Source organism: Archocentrus centrarchus, chromosome 9 (genome assembly GCF_007364275.1).
Source record: "Archocentrus centrarchus isolate MPI-CPG fArcCen1 chromosome 9, fArcCen1, whole genome shotgun sequence".
Classification (NCBI taxonomy): Eukaryota; Metazoa; Chordata; class Actinopteri; order Cichliformes; family Cichlidae; genus Archocentrus; species Archocentrus centrarchus.
In genome coordinates, this window is record NC_044354.1 from 26,720,641 (window position 1) to 26,746,894 (window position 26,254).

The window sequence follows — 26,254 nt, forward strand, 5'->3', positions numbered from 1 at the left end:
ATTCGTCGCTCGATTAGCAGCTAACGCTAACCTAACTACGCTTTCTGTCCTAGACTAGGTTAGCGTTGCCCGCAAACCCGTAAAACAACTATTTAAAGTCGTGTCGGTTACGCTGGAAAACCATCTGTCACAAATTATAACAATTAAGATTCGCCTTACAGGATTTTTAACCAGCTAGTCAATTAGCAGAAAGAAAGGCAGCGGTTACTGTGGAAACCATAAAGACGGCGTCGCCGATTGGTTGCTAACCGGAAGTAGCGCTGACGGTCCGTTCAAGGGAGTTGTGTTGTGTTGACTTAATTCGCGCAAGGACAAACGATTGAAGATTTACGTTTATTTCCCCTAAAAACAGAAACCGTGGTACGAACAAAACACCCGCAACTGCAACATAATGTTTAGACAGCACTCAAAAAAAGACAAGCCTAAGATGTAACGCCATCTGTCTGGCGTGTACCTGAACGCACCGCCCTAAATGTTTAAACCGCTAGGGGGCGACATTTACACGCCGCACCTGTGATTTTAGGTCCCTTCACGCTGAACTTTATCAGGATTAACCCCAGTTTGCAGAGCGTAACTCAAAGGATAAGGGTGCTGTGTCGCAAAGCGTCGTGTCAGGAGCTGGGTGAGAAAGGAGAAAGATTAGTGTGAGGTCAGGCTGTGTTTGAGCCACCAAAAGTCGGGACCTGGTTTTTCCTAAATTCACCTGAAATCGCACACCCACACACAAACTTCTCATCATGTGGGACAGGGTTTCTCACTTTGTCTCCTTTATCAGACCATATTTTGCAATAGCTGTCATGCCGAATTTCATTTCCTGGTGGATTCCCATTTTTCAGCTGTAACCGCCTTTAACTGGAGACAGTTTTGTGGGTAAGAGAGCATTTCAGAAAACCAGCAGTGTTCATTTGAATGTGTTTGAGGTTTAAATCACATCTGTGACTGAGCTCCGCCTCTTTCAGCTGCGACTGACAGAGAGCCAAAACAGCGGAGAGCTGTAAGCCTCAGTCTGACACCAAACGCAGAGGAAAGCGGCGGATCTCCAGAGAACAGCACAGAAACGGGAGCAAGTTGGAGAAAAGGATAACCTCACACTTTCATGGACTTTGTTAAACAGAGCGAGACTTGCGCAAGTAGGATCTGATTCTTATGACTGTGAGTAAAGACTGTGTAAATTATGTTTAATTTCCCTTCAAAGTGGATTACTCTGAAAAACACCTTGAACTCATAGCGCAATGGAAGCTGCAGGTTACAAAGAGTCAAGTCGGGCTTTGGAAACGCTTCTGCCGGTAGCTTACTGAACAGTTTGTGTCAGAGTCATAATGGTTGAACCGGTAGGGTTTGTGGAGGCATGGAGAGCGCAGTTCCCTGAGTCTGATCCCCCTAGCATGGAGCTCAACTCACTGGGGGACATTGAACAGGAGTTGGACAAATGCAAGTCATCCATTAGGCACCTGGAGAAGGAAGTAAACAAGGAGCGCTTTCGGATGATCTACCTGCAGACTCTACTTGCAAAGGAGAGGAAGTCTTATGATGGGCAGAGATGGGGATTTAAAAGGATGCCAGAGACAAATGATGAAGACAACCAGAGGTCCAGCATAGATGAGGCAGCAGCAGAGGAGCAGCAGCACAGGGTGGCTGGTAAGACGGCCAAGTGCAAACCACATGTGAACACAGAGATGGACGGTGCCTCCCCCTGCAAACACAAGGGTGGGGTGTCACCTGTCCGCCAAGACTCCGAGCTTCCTGATTTCCCAGTGGGTGCAGGCTCGGTGGCAGCTCTGAGATCCAACTTTGAGCGTATCAGGAGGGCCAACTCTCACACAGCAGGTGATGGCAGGGGCCTGTCAGTGATGGGAGGACAAGAGAAACCCTTCTACGTGAACATGGAGTACAATCATGAACGGGGGCTGGTCAGAGTCAACGACAGGGAGGTCTCGGACAAGATCAGCAGCCTGGGCTGTCAAGCCATGCAGATGGAGCGGAAGAGGTCCATGCATTCCCTCCCTGGGAACCTGTCAGCCGCCACGGGGGACATCAGCAAGGCTGTTCAGAGAGGCAGATCCTCCGAGGGGAACTGCAGCTACAATGGGTCATACGAAGACGCCGAGGTCAACCCACACTCGCTGAAAGACTGTGTGAGCCGGTCCTCTGCGGGAAAGTCTGAGCGACAGCCACTGGAGTGCCACCCTTACACCAGTGTGTATGTAGGGGGAATGATGGCTGAAGGGGACACTCGAGTCATCCACATTAGGGACCACAGCATAGAGGAGGACATGCACCTGACCTGGCCGAGGCGCTCCTACTCTCCTGGGAGCTTCGATGACGTGGGAGGAGGCTACACACCGGACTGCAGCTCCAATGAGAACCTGACATCCAGTGAAGAGGACTTCTCCTCAAGCCAGTCCAGCCACGTGTCTCCCAGCCCCACCACTTATCAGATGTACAGGGAGAAAAGCCGTTCACCCTCCCAGCAGTCCTTCGACAGCAGCAGCCCACCCACACCTCTGTCTCACATTCGTCTGAAGCAGCACGGCTTGGTTTCTGAGACCTCCATCGCTGGAGTCCGTAAAGCGAGCCAGATCTGGCCCAGCAACGGGGACTCCACTGCATCCAGCAGAACCTCCCATGACAACAGTGTTCAAGGAGATCTAGGTAGGTCTGCGAGACATAAACATAGATGTGGTTTGGCACGTTTGTTCTTCAGGATGAAAAACATTAAAAATGTGAAGATGATGCGCAGCAAAAGCCCACTCTAATCACTATCAGAAAGATGTGAGCACCTGCACTGGCTGGCCTCGATCTCCAATAAATCAGTGATGTGTAAAATGCACCTGCAATCACTCCAATGAAGTCTTAACTTTTGGTGCCTGATACACTAAATCCACCCTAAAACGTTTTCATGACTCAGAGGACTTTTTCAGCTGAGCTGTGATGATAACAGAGGCCTACAGAAAAAGAAGGCCGGGTTTAATAAAAATGAATCCTGTTGTGTTAATGAGAGCTTTATTTGCCCTCCTCACGGCCCTCATCCATACCGGGTGTGTGAGCAATGTTAACTCTCGCCTATCAGCTACCATCAGGGTGTTTGTAAAAAGCAAAATATGGCCCTCGTGGGTGGATCTTTAACAACAACCCCTTTGCATGTCTTTGAGCAGGGTTTTTTTTTTATCCTTTGTAAGAAGGCCCTCTCTTTTTCACCCCTCTCTGCTCTTTGCCCGCTGAGTGCTGCAGCACTCTCGCAGAGATGCTCTCGCTGAGACAGTACCTGCCCCCCAGGCTTCCCAGTCGCTCGGCCCTGTCCACCCTGAGTGTTTTCGTGTCAGCACACATCAGCGTTGTTGTCCTTAGTGTGGGGTAATTAACTTAAAGGGGTTTGTCTAGCGTGATAAATTTAGGGAGGCTCTTTGTTACGGGTGGCGGGTTGGAAAAAAGCCCTGACAACTCACTCAGCAAGGAGGATCGAGGGGCTTTAAGTGTGTCATGTGGCTTCCAATCAAAACGCCTGCCATCAGTGTTTCCTGTTGTTATGAGCGAGCACAATAGGAGAATCACTCAATGAGCGGCGGTATTGACATGTTAACAATATAACATTGTTAAGAGGCATGAGGAGAGTGGTTGGGGTAACTTGGTAATGCCAAGGACAGGATGGCACGTAGGAGCGAGTGTTCCTCTGCATGAACATTTGTCATAATAAAAGACACACAAGGACACAAATCATCGCTGGTTGAGGCCAAATCTTCACCCAAGACAGATTGGGAAATAGAGTGCTTGTTGGAGGATTGGAGCTAGAAAACGGTGTGCCTCTGCCCAAAAAAAAAAAGTTATCCACTCAGGGTCAGATTAAGCAGATGAGCAGAGTAGTGTGTTTTTGTTACATAAGGTGATTCGGTCCAAAGCTCTTTGACAAAAAACATGCGACAAACGAGCAGATAGTCTGTGATATAATCAGCATCAAGTGAAAGCTAGCGCGCTGCTGAGGACTGAAATGTACAAATCCATTCGATCTGGGTCTGCAGCAGTCCACTGTGCCATGTGTCGCTTAGTACTTGCAAGCATACTGTCAGGATGTCTCCAGTCAGTTTTTTTTTTTTTTTTTAAGTCATAGTTGTTAAATTTATTTATACAGTAGCAAATAAATACTCATTAAGGCTGCACTAAGGCAATTTAGTATTGCATGAGTCAAAAAATAAATAAGGTTGCAAAACTGATGCAGCAATGGCTGAGAGGCCGAGTTTTAGTCCTTAAATGCTAGATCTTCCAACTCTCAAAATGCAACAATCATATTCTTGTTATATCCTTTTTGTCAGATAAAAATGCCCTCATCTTTCAGGGGCAGTGCCTGTGGCAGTGTAGACAGGGGCAGAGCCAAGGGGTGGGGAAGGGTGGCTACCACAACCTAAACTTGGTCAGCTTCCCTGCACACAGTCATACAACCAGTGTGTCTGTTAGGCCACAGTCACACAGGCCTAGAGACCAGTTAGCAACTGCCTGGCAACCACTGGTTGCTAGGGGAAAATTTCCTTCCTTTCCTTCCCCGACTGGTTGTGAGTTGTTGCTCGAGATTATTGGCAGTTACTGTGAAGTCAACTGCTAAGCTCCAATCATGGAGGCCTAGAAACTAGTCCGGGAACCCCTGGTTACCATGGATATTATGGAAAAGTTTGTATTTCCCTACCAGTTGCAGAGTAGTTGCTTTGCGGTTGCTTGCTGTGGCTAGGTGAAATTGGTTGCAAAGATGTGTATGGGGCTGCACCGAAAACCCAATTGGCGTTGCGCTAGTTGCTAGCAGATTTGCCGTTGTTGCTCGTGATTTGTATGGAAGCTGCTGCCTTGTCTGCAAATACTCATCAACTACGCATTAAGCGGCTGGGAAACTCCGAAGGATGCAACCCAAACTAAATTAAAAGTTGCACCTTTTGAAAAATGTTGACTTCAGCACAACTTTTACTTTGAAGGTGAACATTCTCCATTTCCAGTTTGCACTTTGTCAAGTTGCACTACTGCTTTGTGGTCAGTCGGCGAGTGTTTGCAGAAAAGTCAGCATCTTCCATGCAAACTACAGGTGAATGCAGCGATCTGCTAACAGCCAAAGCAATCACAAGGTGTTTTGGTGTGCCAGCCACTTTACGACCAATTTCACCCACCTATAGTGTTCTTCTGTATGGCCAAAAAAGTTCTCTACAGTGTATGAACTGTATCACCAAAAGGCATCATTGTCTTTGCCGTCCCACTATAAGTAGTGATCTTGGAGTTTCCACTCCTGTAAGAATTGTGCGGCTCTTCACGCCACGAACCCCATACCAACTCTGATGACCTCGCTAGGGCTTCACACCAAATTAACAGAGCTCTTTAAAGTTGAGTCCACACAGGAAGCAATTTGTAGCAATGTGGCAAACGGAGACTACGGAAAGTCAACGGCATTTGGGGACTTCGAGCAACTATGGGTGAAAAAAAACCGCTGGCAACACAAGGATGTCGTGAGATAAAACTTTACTCAACTTTGAGGTGAAGACTGAAACAGATACCAGCACAGGATACTGCTGATTTCATATGAGAGGGTAGTAAACATATTAGAGGGTTACCTAGGCAACTGGATCCTGGAATACCTGCTAGTGATTCGCTGTGAGCTTCACAGCAATCCATGAAGAGCAAATTGCTCTCTGTGCAGATGCAGCTTAGGAACTACTGGAGCTTCCAAAAACAATTTGATGTCAAGGGGAAGTGGCAGCTTCGAGGGCTGAAAAATAAAGCCAGTCCCAAAAACTGCTGTTCCTTGTATGGCCACTTGACATGGATGTGAACACTGTTGGCTTTATTTGCCTGCTGTCTGTTATTTAGCCAGAGTGAAAAATGAATACAGCCCAAGCCCTGTGCCAGATTCCCTGGGTAAATTTGTCATATACTTTTTCATAATTAAGGTCAAGATAATGGATATCTTGACCTTTTTACATTTTTTATAGCATTTGAAGGTATTAAAATACCTTCTGTAAGTTTTAGGGACTTTACAGGGCCATTAGCCAGTTTACGGCAGCCACCGTTTTGGTTTCACACATGAAACGAGCACTAGTAGTTACTACTTAGACCAGGGATCCTCAACTCCAGGCCTCAAGGTCTGGTGTTCTGCAGGTTTTAGATGTGTCCCTAGATCCAACACACCTGAATCAAATGGCTGAATTACCCCCTCAGTATGCAGTCAAGTTCTCCAGAGTCCTGCTAATGACTTCTATATTTGACTCAGGTGTGTTGAAGAGAGACACATTTAAAACCTGCAGGACACTGGACCTCGAGGCCTGGATTTGAGGATCCCTGACTTAGACTTAGAGAGTACATCCTGCTATGAAGCTATAACCAACCAATCAGCATGTATTAGCAGAGTGGTAGCTTATTACAGGTTTCCCTATAAGACAAACTAAAGGGCATAAATGCTGTTTTATTTCGATTTAGACACATTAGGCACATTTCATTTGTGAAAAATAAAATTAATGGTACTTTTTTTTTAGCCTTAGTTGCTAATTTGGCATTCCACCCTTTTGCCCAAATATGGTTATTTCTGGCTTCAGGAAACCAAAATTCCATATCCGAAGCTTTAAAACGGTAGTCCACAAACTAATGAGTGACATCACAGTGGCTGCTTCCATCTTTTCTATGCAGTCTATGTTTGAGGTTCATTTGCTATTTTTTCTAAACATCTGAAGAGATTTAATATGTCTTAGAGATGCAATAGTCCTTGAGATGTGGTTGAAACCTTCGTAGACATATGGTAGTAAGGTGCCTTGAGATGTTCTTTTTCCTACTGTGTATGTGATTAAAAAGGATAATTCAAACTGACTCACAGGTCTGAGCAGCAAGGTTATTGGAGTTAACTAAAAAGCTGAAACTTAAAAAAAAAACCAAAAAAAAAAACCCCTGAAACTAAGTGTTAGAAAAACTCTGGACTCTAGCTGAAATCAAACTGAACTGAAATCAAAAACTCAAAATGCTAACAATTCTGCTGAGTAGTGCATCCCATGACCAGTCAACTGACATTTTCTGTTTCCCCTTCAAATGCACTCTGTCCCGTTTGACACTTTTTGCTACGGAAAGTGTCTGAAGTGCCGCTTTGTCTTCAGTTGCTGACATAATGGCAAAGCTGCGTCATGCAGACCTTGCTTTGTGGATTACCAGAAGTCTGGATTTTATGTTGTAATTTATTTATTTATTTTTGCACGTCGCTAGATTAGTTCTCGGGCAGGGAGCTGGTTTGAGTTGAGTTTTTGCAATAAATTTCTCTTTGTTGTGGTTTATGACTTTCAGGGAGCTGCTGGAAAGTGTTTTTCTTGTTGCATTTCTCATAAAGCACCGTGGCGTTCACTGAAATCTCTTGAAACGACTGAATAAAGCTAACCTAACCTCAGCGTTGCTAAGGCGCTTTATGGTCCAGTTAACTGCACATTCTGTAACTATTAGACCGCATATGTTTGGCATCCATGTTTATATTCTGCACATTGTCACCGTGTCATTTCACAGGGTCTATGCTGCTGCTGTGGAAATGCTGTGGTGGCAGTCTGCCTTTGCCTGGGAAAAATTTAGGGATTTACCATTAGTGCCACCTCTGAACTCCTCTAAACAAACGCATGCTTGTCCCGCTGTGTCTCAGCTGTGAAATCTTTGTGAAATGGCCAGCCTAAAATTGAGGCATCTCTGGGGACCTTTTCCTATGAATAGAAGAAATAAGTGTTGTCTCCTGGTTTTTGTTATCTAGGCCAATTGTCAAGCCTGACTGTGAATAGAGCTGCTGATTAGCTGTGGACCTTTAAGGAGGCCAGCTCTCTTATGGGTTTATTTTGCCATAATTAATTATCATCACGACACTGACATGCCTGTGGCTAAAGAAGCGTCTGGGCGTGTAGATTGTCTCGTGGTTAATGTGTTACAGTGAGAGGGCGTAAAAGAAAAGGTCAGCCAAAAGGGAAAATAATAAATCTCCCATTAGTTTAATCATAATCCCGCTGCAAAAATCAGGAGATTGTCGTTTAGGATGCTTTAGCCTGAGCCTGCCTCAGTCAGGACATGGCACGGTTTCTGAGCATAGATAAGTCTGTCTGGCAGGGCTGTGACATTAATAGAGAGTGTCTGTCTGAAAGGTGACTAACACGCGTGTGAATGCCTCAGACCACAACTTGCTGCCTCAGCAGGAGTCACACTGGTCCTCCTGGTTAATTGTAGACTCGTGAATTTTTTAGGTCCCTTGTGGAAGCCCAGACAGGCCCGTGATTGTACCTGGATATCAACATCTGAGGTCTGGTGGTTAAGGAAGCTGAAGAATTAAGCCTCTCCCTTTCCTTAAGTAAATGTAGGCCTACAAGAGGAAGCGCTGGCAGCTCTTGAGGGCAGCCGAGCCTGCCTTTGTGTGTGTATGTGTGTGAGCAAGTGAGACACCTGTTCTTCTGTGCAGTGTACTGGGTAAAGTGGTCAAAAGCTGGCAGGCCATCAGTACACCAGGCCAGGCATCGGCAGCTGCTCTCACAGTAAAAGCCATGAATGGCCTTTTGTTCCTGTCAGAAAACCCAACAAAACCATTTGCTTAGAAACTATGCAAGACAGTTCACTTTAGGTTTTCCTGCAAGCTCCTCTGTGCAGTTACTAACGTACATGCAGAGGAAAATCTTTGGAGTTTTTATGAGCCTCCTCGGGCTCAGGGATCCTCCCTCGTGCTCAGCCTCAGCCCTGAGCTCCTGCACTCTCAGCTCTCCTCAAAGGGCCCTCTGTGTGGCTGGCTGGCAGGCCAAGTGTTTATGGAATGTCTCAGCTGCTTGTTGGGGTGTGTGGGGGGGAAATGGCTAATGAAATGTAATGTGTTGAATGACAACACAACAGCCCTGACCCGTGGTGCTTGTGTCACCTTTTTGCCTAAAATCAAGAGTTTACTTTAGGCAAAATGTTCTGTGGCAAAGTTGCTGAAGCAGAAGAGGCCGAGATATCAGAAACTTCAGCCTCATGTTTGACTCAGGCTCCAAAAACCTTTGTTAATTAGGCTCTTGTGTTTTGGGTAGATTCCCATGTATTTTAAACTCTACACTTCCAATTCATAACTTCAGATTTCTGTTTATGAAGAAGGCAAGATAACACAAATGATTCCACAGTTTTCAAAGTATCATAAGCTGTGTGGGCCTGCACTCAGACACCTTTTTACCTTCTTAAGGCAAATGTGCTGTAAAAACTTGTGTTGCTAGGCAGAATACCTCTGGCCAGTCACATCAGCGCACATCAGGTGAGGTCCGTTCACTAATATTTAATTCTGTTCAGACATGCAGATGAATATTTCATTATACCAGGAGGTCACTCTCATTTTGTCGCATCACTGCTTAAAATTCTGAAAACTGTTCATCACCTGCTGATAACGAGCAATCTCAGCAGTTATATTTGTGTGTGCTGCAACGCACAAACGTGAAGTTATCATCCTAAACTCTGGCCAGGCTGGAAAAAAATGATACTTTTTCAAAACTAGAAAATTCATAATAATTTGCAAATGAAATAAATACTGTGTCATGTTAGGTATTCCTCGCTGCTGCAGTGAAGCTAACCTTTGTGTAGCCACTGCTCGCCTTTGCACCATTGTGTGTTTATTTACACAGGCTGGAACGGTTATTGGGGCCTTTTTTTCGCCCCCTCTGTTATGCAGCACATTACAAGCTGTAGTGTGTCCACCCTGAGCTATTTCTACATGCGCTGATTAGTAGGTGTGCCGCGCTTGGCGGCCCAGTTCTGACCTACACCGCTCAATGACTGGCACTAATTTTAGGCTGCCCCACAACAGATCAGAGGCAAGCGCTGATGGTCCTCACTGTGTTCAACAGGCCTGTGGTTTAAAGGACCTCCCAGTCCAGCAGGCACTCCGCATAAGCCCAGATGTGCTGACGGTGTGATGGATAACGGTTTTACAGTTCGAATGGCAAATTCATTTACATGAAAAACCTCAAAAATTTTTCAGAAAGTCAGAAAGTTTGAACAAATTCAAATGGTAAAAACAAAAATCACCCACTGAACAGTTGTTACGAAGGTAAAATCTGCCCATAGAGTCCAAAACTGTTCTGGTTTTTTTTTTTGTACCAGACTGTAAACATGGCTTTTAAATGCTGGAGCATTTTAACTTTGACAAACAGCTCAACACTTTTTCAGAAGATCTTTATAAAGATGGGAATATTTTTTTCCCCCCACGAATTACTTTAATCTCCAAACCTCATAAATTTAAAAATCTGATCTCTTAAGGGTTTTTTTTCCCCCCAATGTGTTGCAGTATAAGGATAAAGTGGCACGCTGCTAATTTTACTCGTCAAAGTCGGTTTATGTCTCACAGTGTGGACTGCACAGTGTGTGAAAACTGCTGTATGGTGTCAAATCTGAGAAAATGACTCAACTGGGGTCCTGTGAGTGATGCTAAATTGAACAGTCTTTACCAGGGTGTGATATTAAGATAAGATAGCCTTTACTGATCCCACAGCTGGGAAATTCACATCATTACATGGTCTGCTGTGACAGACAGATTAAACTCTTACAATTTATAGTTTGATGATTCAGTGTCACCGGCTATTGTACAGTCCGTCACAGTTTCCACACTTTATATGAAGTGGGGAGATTACAAGGGGTCACCACATCAGCTCTTAGAAAAGCTGTCACCCTTCAGCCAGCCCCCGTGTTTGTGCTCCCTGTCACCGCTGTTTCCCCGGTGACTCCACAGATCGGAGGAGAATCCATTTACCGGAGCCATAAAGTGGTGCTAAGCTTTTAACAACCTCTCACATTGGCATCTTATGTTGCTTTTTCTCTAGAAGTGATACTTTCCTCTCCAGATCTATACGGCCATTAGAGAGGTGACAGAAAGGCCGCCCTTCAGCGTGTCTTTTTTAACTCTGGAAGTAAATTATAGACGCTTACTGTAAAAATTTCAATTCCGGCCTTTTCTGAGCCAAATCGATCAATGCGTTTTGCTATGTGTGGGTTTATTTATGGGAGCTTGTGATCTAAATTCTGTCCATCAGCTGACTGAGATTTTGGTGGATGGTCAATATGTTCACATCAGGCAGCAATAATTGAGGATGGATTCAGTTCCAAGGCTCAATCAATAGCCCTCTTTGCTCTCTGAGTTTTATTTTTGGGAACCACTGTCTGATAATTTTCCCCATCAGTTACATAGAATTCATATTATACCTGTAATTCTTTAAACAGATGTAGCACGACCTCAGTTTCATGCAGATCACAGTCAAGCTCATCCACAATAACAACAGATCAGCTCATCTCGGTTCCAGCCCACATCAGCTGATGCCTCAACTGATATTCGTCCAACTGGCTATCTCATGTAGTGCGTCCTATCTGAGCTGCTTTAGCGTGCATACAATTGCTGCACAACTGCAAACTGCTTTGCAACCCACCTCCACACCAGCTCCTCCTTTCATGCTGTTTCTGTCATATCTGTTGCCACTGGTACCTGCTCCTACCTTGGGGCCTTACAGCTGTTCTCACTTCCTCTGGCTTCTGCGTATGCACAGCGAATGTCAGGGAAATGTGCTTCCAGAAGTTACTGCAGATGTAAGAATAGCTATAATTTCCAGGGCAAACAGCAAACGGATCCTTTCACATATTTAAACAACTGTGACCTGAAAGGGACCGTGTGAAAACTGCAGCCATTATTCGGAAACCAAACACAGACTTTCACTCTTAATGTAAAACCAGAATCACTGATGAAACCATCCCAAATTAGACTTCCTTCTTGTCTTATGCTGTGTTTGCTGCGTAGTGAAAAAGAGACCATTATGATTATTTTTGTGTCCGAGAATTCCTGATGCTGCTGCAAAGACTCTGCTGCACATCTGTCACTCCCTCCCTGCATATTTACCGTAGTTCATCTCTATGGATTAGGATTAGTATGCGTCTTTGCTTTGTCATCAATGGGATATCCAGCGTGTCTGTGTGGTATTAAACTGCTGCGACTGTATTCTGTGCATGGCTCTTGTTTACATGCTGCAGGAAGGAAAAAGTGCTTCACAATGACTGATTATTCCCCAAGAGGCAGGCTTGACAGTTGTTTGGCCAAGCCCCTTTTATATATCCTTGAGGGCTATTTTTAGGTGGTGCTCAGGTTGCTGGTGTGGGAAACGAAAACATTCTGTGTTGTGTACTAATAGGTAATAATGCTTTTTAAATGATTTGCTTTGATTCAAGGAGCCAAAGAAATTTCTTAAAAAACAAACAAATGCGGGATTACAGATTTCAGAGATGCTCCAAAAGGAAATCAGCTTCTGTCTGATCCACAGCTCGCGACCACAGCTGTCGGGTTCAGCAATCTTATGTAATGTCATTAGTATGTATTTATTACGGCTCTGTTGCACAGCTGAAACCATTTGCTGGGTATGAGACAGAATGGCAGGATTATTTTGCCACCCTCCAGCTGCATGTGTGATGCCTTGTGTTGTGTAATTTTGAAGATATTGAGATGTTGATAATAAAATAAGAACATTGTTCCTTCACTCTGAATTCCAACATCCTCTCGTAAATCAACTGAAATGTTTACTGTATGTTCAGTTTACTATTTGCTAGAGCGTGAAACATAAGCAGTAATAGCTAAATCTAGAGAAGATTCCTCTCTGTTTTGCTGAGTTTCAGATTGTACAGTTTGAACAGGCATTTTGGATTGAAGTTAATCTGTTTGCACGAGCACAGCTATCTCTAAGGACATCCGGGTCATGCCCTTAGTATTATTTCTTGGATTGTGAGGGATATAATAAAATGAACAGGCTTTTGGATTCTGCTTAAAAATGGATGGACTTTACATAAAAAAAAAAAAAAAGTAAATCTTGAAAATTGAACAGAGTTCTTAAAACCTACACTCACTAGCCAGTTTATTAGATACACCTTGCTAGTACCAGGTTAGATCCTTTTCACCTTCAGAACTGCTTTAATTCTTCATGGCGAATATTCAGCAAGGTGCTGGAAACATTCCTGTGAGATCACCTCGAACCAGTTTGAGGTGATCTGAGCTTTTTGAAGCAGTCTGACCTCTGGCATCATTAAGGCATTTTCACCCCGAGGACTGCTGCTCACTGCATATTTTCTCTTTTTTTGGACCATTCTCTGTAAACCCTGAAGATCAGCAGTTTCTGAAATGCTCAGACCAGCCGTCTCTTAAATCACCTTTCTGATGCTCTGTTTGAGCATCAGAAAGTCATCTTAATCATGTCTAAATGCCTAAATGCACTGAATTGCTGCCATGTGATTGGCTGATTAGATACTTGTGTTTAACGACTGAGTCTCGCAGGTAGTTTGTTGCTGTAAAAGAAGAGCCTTTACTCCGGTTTATTTGCTCAACCCTTTTTAAAAGGCTGTTTGACAGTTAGGTTTTTCTTAGTGTAAGCAAAACAGACGTCCATTTTGAGTCACAATGATTTATTGGAAATTGTGCAAATCCTTTTCCATGTACGTCTGAAAGTGTGGGCTCTCTGTGAAGTCTTTAATTATAAAAGACATCTCAGTGTTAGCTGGAATGTAGATAGCCATGACTGTAGATGAATGTGTGTGTTAGGAGTGGAAGCGTTTGTTAAAAGATGACCTTGTGCAGAGAGCCTGTTTCCGCTCTGAAGCAGACAAATTGCAGAATTTTCCGGACAAACTTTCCTGGACACTTCCTTCACCGTATCAGCCCTTGTGATTGCTAGAACAACAGCACTCGCTAAGGGTCCATTGTGATATCCACTTTCTCACACTGCCCACAGCCAAGTCAGTCTGTTGCTTTTAAAAATGTTCCTATAAGTGACACAAGTTCGTATTTAAAGCTTCAGAACAATTTAAAGTCCTCCTGTTTACTTGTTCACGTTTTGAGTGTTTTCTAAGCTCTGGTTGTTTCTCAGTTTAGATTAATTAGTTTGTGGCACCAAAGCTGCAGCCAGAGACAGGATGTGTTAGTCATGCTTTCCCGGGCTCGATCTATAATTTCACTGAAGCACAGAGTGGCCGTTCCCATGGACTTCCCCCTGGGCTCTGTAGCTGTTTGGACTGCGGTAGTTTCTTCCTCAAGCAGTTCATTGCAGCTCTCTGTCTCCGCTGGTCCCAGTGTGTTTGTTTGACGCCTTTGTCACAGCCTCTGCGGATGTCATCCTGTCAGTCCGCTTGTCTTCCAGGCCTCCCCAGGGAAACTTGTCTTTATCTTCCCTCAGTTTCCGGAATCCTCTCTTTCCTGTTTTCAAGCTGAGGTAAACCAATCTTGTAGCCTTAAAACTGTTATGAATAACGCCTTTATAATGTTACTGTATTTTAGTAGTGCTGATAGGAATCTCTGCTCTCCATCTTCCACATACTTAAAAAGGATGATTATGATAAAAATAATGATAACTGCTGGTGAGTCATGGGTGACTGAAAGTAATTAGAGGATCCAGACATTGTTGCTCTCATCTTCGAGGTGTCTTAAAAGTCTGAAATCGCAGGAACATGGAGGACAACATCTTATGCTGTGGGCGGCAGTCTGTTGGCTCGGCTGGTTTGGGTCTCCCTGTCTGCTTAAAGGACAGGCGTGGCACACTGTAAATCAGAACAGTGTCCAGAGTGATCACCTTTCTTCTGTGGTACAACAATTCTATTCAGGTTTGGTGTGATCGCTTCCAGGATCTCAGCAAATTAGGGAAGAATTTGAAGACGTCAGTAGAATCAGTGCAATGTAGCACAGGAGTGCTTCTCAGGGGGTGATCAGTACAATACTATAATGGCTTTAGGGTTTTTTTTTTTTCCTTTAATTTGCCACTTGTTGCATCTTCCCTCTCCTGGCACATGCTGTCCGCAGGCTGTCATTCTGATTCACATGATGACAGCCAGCCTTGTTTTGCAGATTTACCATAAGAACTGTGCTTCTGACCTCTTCGATTAGTGAACATTATGCCCAGCTACAGCAAATCCTCTGCGATCCTGAACACAGCACTAAACAGCTGAAGGAGGCACCGTGTAACAAGGCTGGCATGAGCAGAGCTCGCGTGTTGCTCCTGCAGTTTCCCCGGCTTATCCACCCACCTGGCAGGAGCCCTCAGTGGCTGGCACTGGCTATATGGGAGATTTGTGTAGGTAACAGCTTTATGAAGATTAAAAGAGAATTTAATACAAAGATAAATAGCAGGGAAAGACAGCTCATTACTTATTGTAATACCTGCTGCTCCATCACAGGAATTTAACAGAATGGCTGATAAACACAACTAAACAAAAAAAAAAAAAACTAAATTCAAGGTTTTGTAATGGCCAAGTTAAAGTCTTGGCCTTAAACCAATAAAGATTCTTTGGCATCACCTGAAGGCGGCTGATCAGTTAAGGCACGCCACAAAAATTAATGAATTGAAATGTTTTTGTTGGAGGAACGAATCGTAATTCCTCATCGGTGTCTCACAAGTAGCTACTGGAAATATCTGATGGAGATTGCTGTACATCGTATACATAGTATGTTTTGTTAAAAATTCAGGTGAAGTTCCATTTTACCAAAGCAGTTTGTCCTTAATAAAATAGCCCGATGAACCTCAGGCTTTTGGGGCTTAATGAACAATTTGCATGTTTGGAAATCCAGCAGTGAACACAGCATACATGGTAAAATGCATTATCAGGATATTATATGGGTTCTTGTTACATTACAAAGGAGTTTTTATTGGTCTCTGTCTTAGGCTTTAATTGTATGTCTTATATCATTCCCAGTAACACAGACGTGAACAGTGGCAGGTACTGGCATCTCATTAATCTGCCTAGTAAGTCCAGGATGGTTGTGTTAGCACCATGTACTTTATTATCAATCGACAAAGACTGATGCTCCAGTTTGCTGCATCTCTCATGATGTCTTTTCTGCGCTAACTACACGGCCTAACAGTTTAATAGCACACCATGTGACTATTGTGCTTTGTCTGACTGTTTCTCACAGAGGCTTCCTACAATGAAAACTCTCCATCATACGGCTATGACCTGGAGCACTCAGAAGAGCATCAGCCTCACCACGACCCTCTGTCCTTCACCGGATCTCCTTCCTCCTCGCCACGGCGCCGCTCCAAAAGCAGGAACAACCGAGACAAGCAGTCCTCCGGTTCTCTGGAGTCCACGCTGTCGGTAGTTACAACTACAGACAGCCTGTTAGACACGTTAACAGTGCTGCCTCCTCCTCTTTGCTGTCTCACTCTCCTTCATTGTCCTCTCTCCAAATGCATTTAGCAGCTGTAGTTTCTCAGTCTGTGTCGAAGAGTTACTTCTTCTATCATCTTTTGATGTGTTAACGTTACTGCACTAAGTTAGCCCAAGTCTTCCTCATTTAATTCCAGTTTTCCTGTTGCTGCTTGTGATTCTGCTCCCACATGCTGCATGTGCGCATAAGTGATCAGCGTGCTGGAAACTGCTGAGGAATTTGCATTTTGCTGGTTTATGCTGGAAGAGCAAAGACTGTATTCGAAATCTGACACAATGCCAGTATTATAATATAATGTGCAGAGGGGTCGGCCTACTCAACAGGGGCATTATGGTAATCTTAAAAGAGTATCATTGTTACTAAGAATATTGTAGCGCTAAATAAATATGCCCACTTATAGTCTCCACTAAGTTCTTAAAAAAGTGTGATTCTGTGTTTCCCATAATACATCTTGAGAGCATTTCTTGTCACAGCCTGTCGCCTTCTTAAATAAACGCCCGTGACTTCCAAACTCTACATCCCACAGTTTAGCCACTAAACTGACAGCAGCTACCCGAGTTCAGGCATCCACACACCAACAATAAACTACACACTGCGTGTTTGCCATGTAGCTCCCAGATGGGAGTGCTTTTCAGTATGAAGGAGGGCGTTGCTGAAAAAGACCATACATACTCAGCAAACACACAGTGGGTAAACAGATATTAAAAGGAGATGGAGCTCCCCTCCCCCTCAGCTCTGCCCCTCTCCTATCTGTGGTATTCTTATCCTCTGATGTGTGCACTTGGTGATCTTCAAAGCCTAAATCATGGTGGAGGGTGGGCTCACTTAGCTTGCAGCTTCTTCTTCCTTTTTTCAATTTTTATTTTTTTTTTTAGAAAATATAATGGCAGAGCTTGATGCAGTCAGTGCTCCAGTGAGTTTTTCATTGACATAATGTCTCCCACCGGGGCGACTGGTGACTTTGACCTGTATGGAGTAACACCTCCAGGACCAGAAACACATTTGCCTTCCTTAAGATGCTGCGAGTTTCTGCTGCAGGCCTCCTGGAATGTGAAACTCCTACAACTCTCCTACAAATCTGGCCTCCTCTAATCCCACAACAAAAATATCTGCAGCCAGGGGTTTGCCGAGGTGCATGGGTGGCTTTTTTTAAAAAAGATCAAACACATTAAGAGTTTACATATCACGCTGTGATCTTGAGCCCTTTGTGTTGGTGAATGCCATTTTTCTCATGTTTGCCATCTGTCTTCTGTTTTTTCCCCCCCATGTTTGTTTCAGGTGGAGCTGGATCAGGAGAAGGGCTTAGAGATGAGAAAGTGGGTTCTGTCAGGAATCCTGGCCAGTGAAGAGACCTACCTCAGCCACCTGGAGGCCCTACTGATAGTATGTGTAACAGGAAAACAGTTTGCTGAGATGGCTGCAACCCTTTAAAAAAAAAAAAAACCTTTTAGCCTTATTTTAGTAGCAGTTCAAAATGGGACCTATTAAGCTCATTTTCAGCTGTTTTTTATTCTGGGAATCCATTAGTGTGGCTTTGCTTGACTTGCAGTTCACACAAACCCTTAGTTATGTTATAGTCACCTTTTATCCAGCCAATCAGTCTCTCTTTGTCTTAAGCAAGCCATTTTAGTTTCTGCCTCCTAAGGGCCCCCTTAATTAAAATCAGTGGTGTAATGTAGGTATTTTTAAACAAGTGTTATACTCACGTACAAATTTGTTATTCTTTTCTTCAGTATTTCCATGTCATGCTAGTTTCCAGTTTTGCAAATATTGTACTTTGTATGTTTAAAAAAATATAGTCAACAGTTATTTAGCAGATGAATGTAATTTATACAAACTGATGCTGTATTATTATAGACAAAGCTACCGAGCAGTGCATACATGGGTTGAAGTTTGCAGCTGTAACCTTAAAGTGAGGTACTAATGAGTCAGTGTGTGTAATGACCACTTTTACTTTGTGTTAACTACAGTCATGTGAAAAAGTTCATAGAAGTCCTTGTTACATGTTCATATATGTAACAAGGACTTCTATGAACCACCGCATGATTCAATAGCTTGCAGCAACTTCTGTTTGACTTTATCAGTCTCTCACATTGTTGTGGAGGAACTTTGGCCCACTTTTCTTTACAGCGTTTGCTTCAGTTCACTGAGGTTGATGTGTGACCACAGCATTTCAGTCAGGTTGAGGTCTGGACTTTGGACCATTGCAGCACCTTGATTCTTTTCCTTATTAGTCATTCTCTTGCAGATTTGTGCTGTGCTTGGGATCATTGTCCTGTTGCATGACCCAATTGTGGCTAAGCTTTAGCTTTTGGAGAGATGGCCTCACATCTGACTACAGAATACTTTGGTATAACACTGGAGTTCATAGTCAACTCAATGACTACAAGGTGCTCAGGTCATGTGGCTGCAAAACAAGCCCAAATTATCACCGCTCCACCACAGTGAGAAGTGTTTGTCCTGATATGCTGTGTTTGGTTTTCACCAAAGTGCCACTGTGCATTATGCCAAAAACCAATACTTTGGTCTCATCTGTCCAAAGGACATTGTTCCAGGCGTTTTGTGCTTTGCAAACCTAAACTGTGCTGCCATGCTTTTTTTTTTTTTCCTTTTTCCAGAGAGAAGAGGTTTCCCCCTGGAAACCCTTCAAACAAGCCATTACTTAAACATTTAACATGTTAACTGAGGCCTGTAGAGTCTGAGATGTAGCTCTTAGGTTTTTTTTTCTCGTTTCTCTGAGCATTGCATGGTCTGGTAAATTTGCTGGGATGTCCTCTCCTGGAAAGTTTGTGATATTTTGTAACACACATCTGAATATTCATGTACTGCACATAAAGTGTTGGCCCTACCTCTAAATGTGTCATTTTAGCATTTACTGACTATCTTCTAGTCTTCAATTTTGCTCTCTGGTTGCTGTTTAGCAAGAATTAAGGCTGGTTTTAACTTGGAAATTGTGCAACTATTTCACCTGGCCTTCAGTTATTCTTTATTAATGGTCATATATGGACTGTGATTATTTTTCCAGCCCATGAAGCCTCTGAAGGCAGCAGCCACAACATCCCAACCGATGCTGACCATCCAGCAGATAGAGACCATCTTCTTCAAAGTGCCAGAGCTTCATGAGATCCACAAAGACTTCTATGATGCTCTGCTGCCCCGAGTCCAGAATTGGAGCCACCAGCAGTGTGTGGGCGACCTCTTCCAGAAGCTGGTAATTAGGCAGAATTTAGCTTCGTTTGCTAAAAATCTTTATCATAACTGCAAGTTGAGTATTTTGCTTTTCCAGTTAACTGTCATCCCGTCATAATGATCTCACTGGTACAGCCAGTGTTGTCTGGAAAAAAGAAAACTGTCACCTTTAATTTGTGCATGGATGATTGCTTCATGAGATAGGAATAAAAAGTGTGTCATGACACAGTTTCAACCAGAACTTGTTTTTCCGCTTCTTGAATTAACTTGAATTCAGCAGAAACATAAAGTAATGAAAGAAGTCTGAAGGCAGTGAAATACAGCGTGACCAATGAGCTGATATCAGTGAAATGTTCCTATAATATTTGTTTGATTTGGAACAGTTTAAACAGAGTTTAGCTACCATAAAAAAAGTCAGTTAGAGCGTCTGTCCTTTCAGCTGATTTCAGTCCTCCTTTGGATACAAAGAGCAAGCATCAAATAACATGAAACTTTCAGGCACCAAATTGCATGTTGGTTTTTGATCAAAGAGACCACCATTCGTCAAGTCAGTAACTTTCAGACGCTAATTATAGAGCTCCTTAAATGTCATTCCTTGATCATTAATGAGCGTTAAAAGAGGGGGGACTTGCAGGGGGGGAAAGGTGGGAGTCTTTGGCTGTAATGTAATCCTCAGTGGATCTTGCATGCACATCTGAGTAGACTGCCTGGAGTCCTCTCCTGGCCAGATAAAAGCCTCGTTTCACCACATGACAAGCAGTAAAGGAGTGCGAAATGCTCTATAGAAGGTTAATGAATAAGAGCTACCTCAGTGTTTGCCATTGGATGACAAAGATTAAAGACACATACATGCAGGGATTTCTATAAACACGTGAGCAAACATTGAATCACACTCAGCTGTGTCAGTTCCCTGTGTACTCCTGCCAACCCGTGCCTGAACACAGCATGCTGTGACAGTGTGGTGCTAACAGACTAGTAAAATCTTTCCAAGCCTAAGCTTTATCTGCTTGTGCCCTTTAGGCCAGCCAGCTTGGAGTGTACCGGGCCTTTGTGGATAACTATAAGGTTGCTGTGGAGACGGCAGACAAGTGCTGCCAGGCAAACGCTCAGTTTGCAGAGATATCTGAGGTATGTAATCCCGCTGCACGCAGCAGGACTGCAGCAGGCAAGGGTTTGATGTTGCACAGCTCCCCGGGACAAGTGATGACAGGGCTGTTTTCAGCAGTCCTCACAGTGTAATGAGCTGAGTGGCTGCAGCGATTGTTTTAATTGTTCTGTGGGTCAGTTACTGTGATTTCACAAGTTAGTTTTTTTTTTCCTTTTTCTAAACATTTCTTTTGGTGTTAACGTCCTGGCAGAATCTCAAAGTCAGAAGCACAAAGGATTGCAAAGACCAGTCGGCTAAATATTCACTGGAAAGTGAGTAGTGAGTCAGGTGAAAGCATCGCCTCCACATTAATTTTGCTAGAAGTAGTTGAGCTGCGATGAGGCCTGTTGAGCTGACTCTTCCTCCTCCTCCACCTCCACAGCTCTTCTCTACAAGCCTGTGGACAGGGTGACGCGCAGTACGCTTGTTCTGCATGTAAGTTAATCTGTGCTTTAATCTGGAGCCTCGTTTGATGTGCGTGAAGACTTTTCATGTCTCAGTTTGTCATATTTTCTCTATTCTAGGACCTACTGAAGCACACACCCGCCAGCCACCCAGACTATCCGCTGTTACAGGACGCCCTGCGCATCTCCCAGAACTTCCTGTCCAGTATAAATGAAGAGATCACCCCGCGCAGACAGTCCATGACAGTTAAGAAAGGAGAGGTCAGTGCGGAATAAATTCTGTTTGATTTTCTCAGTGATTCAGCAGCATTGTGAAATTCAGGTTTATTTCCGCCTCCACAATTTCCATTGTATCTGGAGTGCTGACAGTAAAATGCTCAAGGTGTCTGGAAGCTGCAATAAAAGGGTGTGTCAGGTTGCTGCTGACTCATCTCAGTCTGTCTGATGTAGTCATGAAGGAAGTGGAGCGTAGAGGAAGCTCGTGACAAAGCTGTGCAAGGAGGCAAGGGGTCTCCAGGAAAATCCGTCGATTACCTCTGTGCTCACTCCCATCCTTCCCTAAAAGCTGGTCCATCTCTGCTTCCCAGAAATGACCCTGCAGCACGCCTTATCAACTTTACTGTCTAAATTGCTTTTTTGTGTTGGGTGTGTACGGGCTTAGTAGTGCTTCCTGACCCCTCTGTCTCCCCCCACGTTGCACACCTCAGGGCTCTGATTCAGATGACCCAGCTGAGAACTTCCTCTGGTTTTCCTGGGAACTGGTTCTGCCCACCAGGGTAGGATGTGAAATTCAAGAAAGTTTTCCAGAACATTCTTTTGTATATTGTTTAGGAAGTTGGAACGGCTCCAAAGAGATTCACAGATAACAGGCCATGACTTGGCTATCAGTTAAAAATATGGGTTTGTTGTTGTTGTTGTTGTTGTTGTTGTTGTGACTAAATGTGCATCCATTGTTGATGTTTTGCGTTGCGACTGCCTGTAATTACGGGGAACATTTAAACCCGCAGGCTCGTTTAGCTTCAGTTGTCATTTTAGTGCAGAAAAAAAAAAACCAGGAGCATATAGCATAAGAAGGGTGTGAACTCTGTGCAGTGACAGCTGTTGTTTTTCCATTGGATTATTGACAGTTTGTGGTCTTGTTTCTGTCACAAAACAATAAGCGGATGTAACCCTGCCACCTCTTTCAGAAACCAGGACAGTGTCGAACGTGTCTGAATCCTTCACCAGCGTGTTTGTGACTTGCCAGAACTGAGCGGGAGTAAAAACAGCAGAGGGAAACCATGCTGCAGTGATTTCCTTGTTTTTGTCAGACTGTGGTTGGTGTGGGATGGCAGAGCCTCATATGGGCAGAGTCACTGTAAACAGCCTGATCCCAGAGGTCAGAGGGAAGAGAAGGAATTCAGATGCATGCTGCTGCAGGAAAGGCTGGTGTCATCACATTGTACAGCATAAGCTCGGGCTCTGATATCGGAACCTATTGCCAAATAAGAACCACAAACACAGAGCATCAGAGGCTTAAAGAGACAGTTACCCCCAACTCAAATTTACATGTTTTTCCTCTAGCCTGTACAACTTTTTATCCATTAAGATTGGTTTGTTTGGGTGTGATTTGCCCAGTTTTGGAGATCATGTAGGAACTGTCTGCACTCACCTGCCACTTTATTAGGTACACCTTGCTAATACCAGGTTGGACCCTCTTTTGCCTTCAGAGCTGCCTAAATTCTTCATGGCAAATATTCAGCAAGGTGCTGGAAACATTCCTCAGAGATTTTGGTCCATATTGACACGATAGCGTCACACAGTTGCTGCAGATTTGTCAGCTGCACATCCACGATGTGAATCTCCCGTTCCATCACATCCCAAAGGTGCTCAACTGGATTGAGATCTGGTGACTGTGGAGCTCATTTGAGTACAGTGAACTCATTGTCATGTTCAAGAAACCAGTTTGAGATGAGCTTTGTGATATGGTGTGTTATCCTTTTGGAAGCAGCCATCAGAAGTTGGATGCAATGTGGTCGCTGACATGGTCAGGAACAATACTCAGGTAGGCTTTGGAATTCAAATGATGCTTAATTGGTACTAATGGGTCTAAAGTGTGCCAAAAGAATATCCTCCACTCCATTAGCACCACAACCAGCAGCCTGGACAGTTAATAAAAGGCAGGATGGATCCATGCTGTTTACACCAAATCAGACCAGGCAACATTTTCCAAATCTTTTCACTCTTCTGTTGTCCAAGTTTGGAGCCGGTGTGAATTGTAGCCTCAGTTTCCTGCTCTTAGCTGACAGGAGTGGCACCTGGTTTGATCTTTTGCTGCTGCTTCACTCACCAAACCCGAAGTACAAACACAGCAAGAGATATTATTTGATTTAAAAAAAATAGAGTAATATGAGGCCAACAGAAACCAACATCAAATCAAAATTGAGAGGTCCAGGTGAGTGAATTGAAATAGTGGAGATGAGGCCTGGCAGACAGCTGGAAACTGCCTGTGTTTATATGCACTAGTCAAAGAAACCAGTGGTCTAACTTTAATCTTTAACAAAATACAAATGGGTTTGTTATGAAAAGATTTCTCCCACCGAGGGGAAAACTATCCATAGAGAGTGAAACCAATTTTGTACCACATTGTAAAGATGCTTATTAATGTGGTTTAGTTGTGTATGTTAACATGGGAGTCTGTGCAGACTAACTGGCTTTTGGAGCCAGCCTCTGCAGGAACTGCAGCTTTTGGCACTTTCATTGGCTTCACTTTTCAACACCAAAGGATGTGACTTGATGTGTGCTTTTGATCAGTGATATGGTTGGCAGTAATATCTGAGTACATCCATCCATTCTCCTCCACTTACCCCGTTAATTAAAACAAAAACAAAAAAACGTTGAAACCGCCCAGAGCAAAATTTTTGAGCTCTTTTTTGAGTAACCAGATCAAGATTTCTGGAAAGAAACATTACTGCTGAGTTTTTCTCATGTATTTTTTGGCATTTTGTGTACTACAAGGCAAGCTTCATTTAGTTCCATTATATTTAAGAGGAGGCGGTAATCTGTACAGCCCTTATTTCCAGCGCTGGGTAATTCACTTCAGAACAATCTAGGTGGATAAATATTGCTGCAGAGATGAGGAAAAATATGTACGTTTGATTTCGGGGTGAACCGTTCCCTTTAAATTGGCTTCATACATGCTTTGTTTTGGGTCTGCTGTGACTGAATTTCAGTGATTATTTTGTTTCCATTGAGGCTGGGTTGAGTGCAGTAGCAGCACCACAGGGTGTAAAAGTATTCACGAGCATCAGCACTAATAATAACGTGAAACCATTTTGAACTAAGTAACAATGTCAGACTTACACTACTGTACTCCACTCTCAGCTGTTTGCCTTGCAGCAGTAATGAATATTATAGGTATACTGGGTGAGATGTAATATATTTTGTACCCACTGATTTCTTGTTTCCTTTGGCAGAACCGTCAGCTACTGAGGGATCGCTTTATGGTGGAGCTGGTGGAAGGTTCCAGGAAACTCCGTCACGTCTTCCTCTTCACCGACCTGCTGCTCTGCACCAAGCTGAAGAAACAGGCTGCTGGGTGAGTCTGGGTCAGCGTTCAGCCTGAGGTTACAGATGCAGGCATGTGACCTGGAACATCCACTGGTTTAAACCCCTGCTGGGGAAATGAGAGTGACTCCTCCCAGAAGTCTCATCTGCTTTGCTGAAAATAGAACTATTTCAGTTTGAACAAACTGTTTTTGTATTCAGAGGTTGAAGTTGTAATTTCAACATCAGTTTCTTAAATGCGTTTGCTGTACTTTTGGTTTCACACAAATAATAATCAGTTCTGAGAGAAAGGCAGTTTAAAAATATACTTATTTGTGACCCTGTCTTGTATTCCAACAGGAAAGGGCAGCAGTACGACTGTAAGTGGTACATCCCCCTGGCTGACCTGACCTTTCAGTCTATCGAGGACTGTGAGTCCAGCCCTATCCCGCTAGTTCAGGATGAGGAGATCGATGCGATGAAGATCAAAATCTCCCAGATCAAGAATGACATCCAAAGAGAGAAGGTGACAAGAAACACTAGAGAAACATACATGAGAGAGTTCAGCATGAAACACTAGAACAAACTGCATCATATAGAAACACCAGAGTGATGACTGCTTTGTACCAAACAAAGACAAAAATAAAATGAGGAAGTAAAGAGTAACATGTGAATGGAACTGAGTGTCTGGAAAGGCCTAGAGTGCATTAACTCGACTGTTTATCTGCAGAGAACCACCAAAGGGCCCAAGGTGATTGAGCGACTGAGGAAGAAGTTGTCAGACCAAGAGTCCCTGCTGCTTCTCATGTCCCCCAACATAGCATTCAGAGTGGCCAACAGAAATGGCAAAGTGAGTGAGGGGTCCTTAGGAAGAATTTTTCATGCAAAGTATTGCTGGAAATATTTTTTTTCTATTGTTGTTTTTACTGCCCTCTGCTGGTGATAGATTAAAACTGCAGTATTTTGACCCCAAGCCACTAGGAGTACTCTTTTATTTATTTATTTTCTTGTGTCTTTCAGGGCTTCACGTTTCTAATCTCTTCTGATTACGAGCGTGCAGAGTGGAGGGAGATCATTCGCGAGCAGCAGAAGAAGTGTATGTTTTTTTTTCCTCTACAAATTAAAGACAGGATGGCAGTATGGTTATAACAGCTTTAATGCTATTTCTTTCCCCTTCACTGTGACATACAGGCTTTAAAAGCTTCTCTCTGACTTCTCTGGAGCTGCAGATGCTCACTAACTCATGTGTGAAGCTCCAGACTGTTCACACCATTCCAATGACCATGAATAAGGAGGGTAAGATTGTATAGTTTAGGATTAAATGTACCTTTTAATAAAGCCTCTGTATTGTATTTAACATTTGAGCCAAATGCCTCCTCTTCTTCCACAGATGATGAATCTCCTGGTTTATACGGCTTTCTGAATGTCATTGTCCACTCTGCATCGGGGCTCAAACAGAGCTTAAGTAGGTTTTTTTTTTTTCCTTCCCGTTTTTTTTCTTTCTAGAATTTGTTTTGCTGATGATTGTAAAGGTTGCATAAAGTTTCACATCACTCTGTGTGCCACCCCCCACCCCCATTTTCTCTATCTCTCTGTCTGCGGCTGTCAGCTGGGAGGGCAGCTGCAGGGGAACAAGTGGGATTAGTCAGGAACACTGTGTACAAGCCTCCTCAAATTTACCTTTGGGTTCTCAAATCACCACCTGCTTGAACAGCTTTACGCTCTCTCTCACAAAAAAAAAAAAAAATCTTTTCAGGAAACAGCCAGCGGCATTGCCTGGGACAAATTTGCTTGGAATGTAATGTAAGAGTCACACTG

The 26,254-nt window shown here is 43.6% G+C and overlaps 1 protein-coding gene across 1 annotated transcript in view; it reads left to right on the forward strand.

The window, feature by feature from the left end:
• The first annotated feature begins 523 nt into the window (after positions 1–523).
• The window catches only part of si:dkey-91m11.5 (PH_BCR_vertebrate and RhoGAP_Bcr domain-containing protein), a 33,199-nt gene continuing 7,468 nt past the window's right edge, over positions 524–26,254 (forward strand). The window contains exons 1-15 of the mRNA XM_030737223.1: positions 524–870; positions 960–2,652; positions 15,917–16,098; positions 17,450–17,554; positions 19,197–19,382; positions 20,381–20,488; positions 20,719–20,779; positions 20,890–20,942; positions 21,032–21,172; positions 24,367–24,488; positions 24,797–24,962; positions 25,167–25,286; positions 25,457–25,532; positions 25,628–25,732; positions 25,827–25,901. Of these exons, the coding sequence (XP_030593083.1) occupies positions 1,320–2,652; positions 15,917–16,098; positions 17,450–17,554; positions 19,197–19,382; positions 20,381–20,488; positions 20,719–20,779; positions 20,890–20,942; positions 21,032–21,172; positions 24,367–24,488; positions 24,797–24,962; positions 25,167–25,286; positions 25,457–25,532; positions 25,628–25,732; positions 25,827–25,901 (2,833 nt within the window). The 5' untranslated portion in view covers positions 524–870; positions 960–1,319. The remainder of the gene's footprint in view (positions 871–959; positions 2,653–15,916; positions 16,099–17,449; positions 17,555–19,196; positions 19,383–20,380; positions 20,489–20,718; positions 20,780–20,889; positions 20,943–21,031; positions 21,173–24,366; positions 24,489–24,796; positions 24,963–25,166; positions 25,287–25,456; positions 25,533–25,627; positions 25,733–25,826; positions 25,902–26,254) is intronic.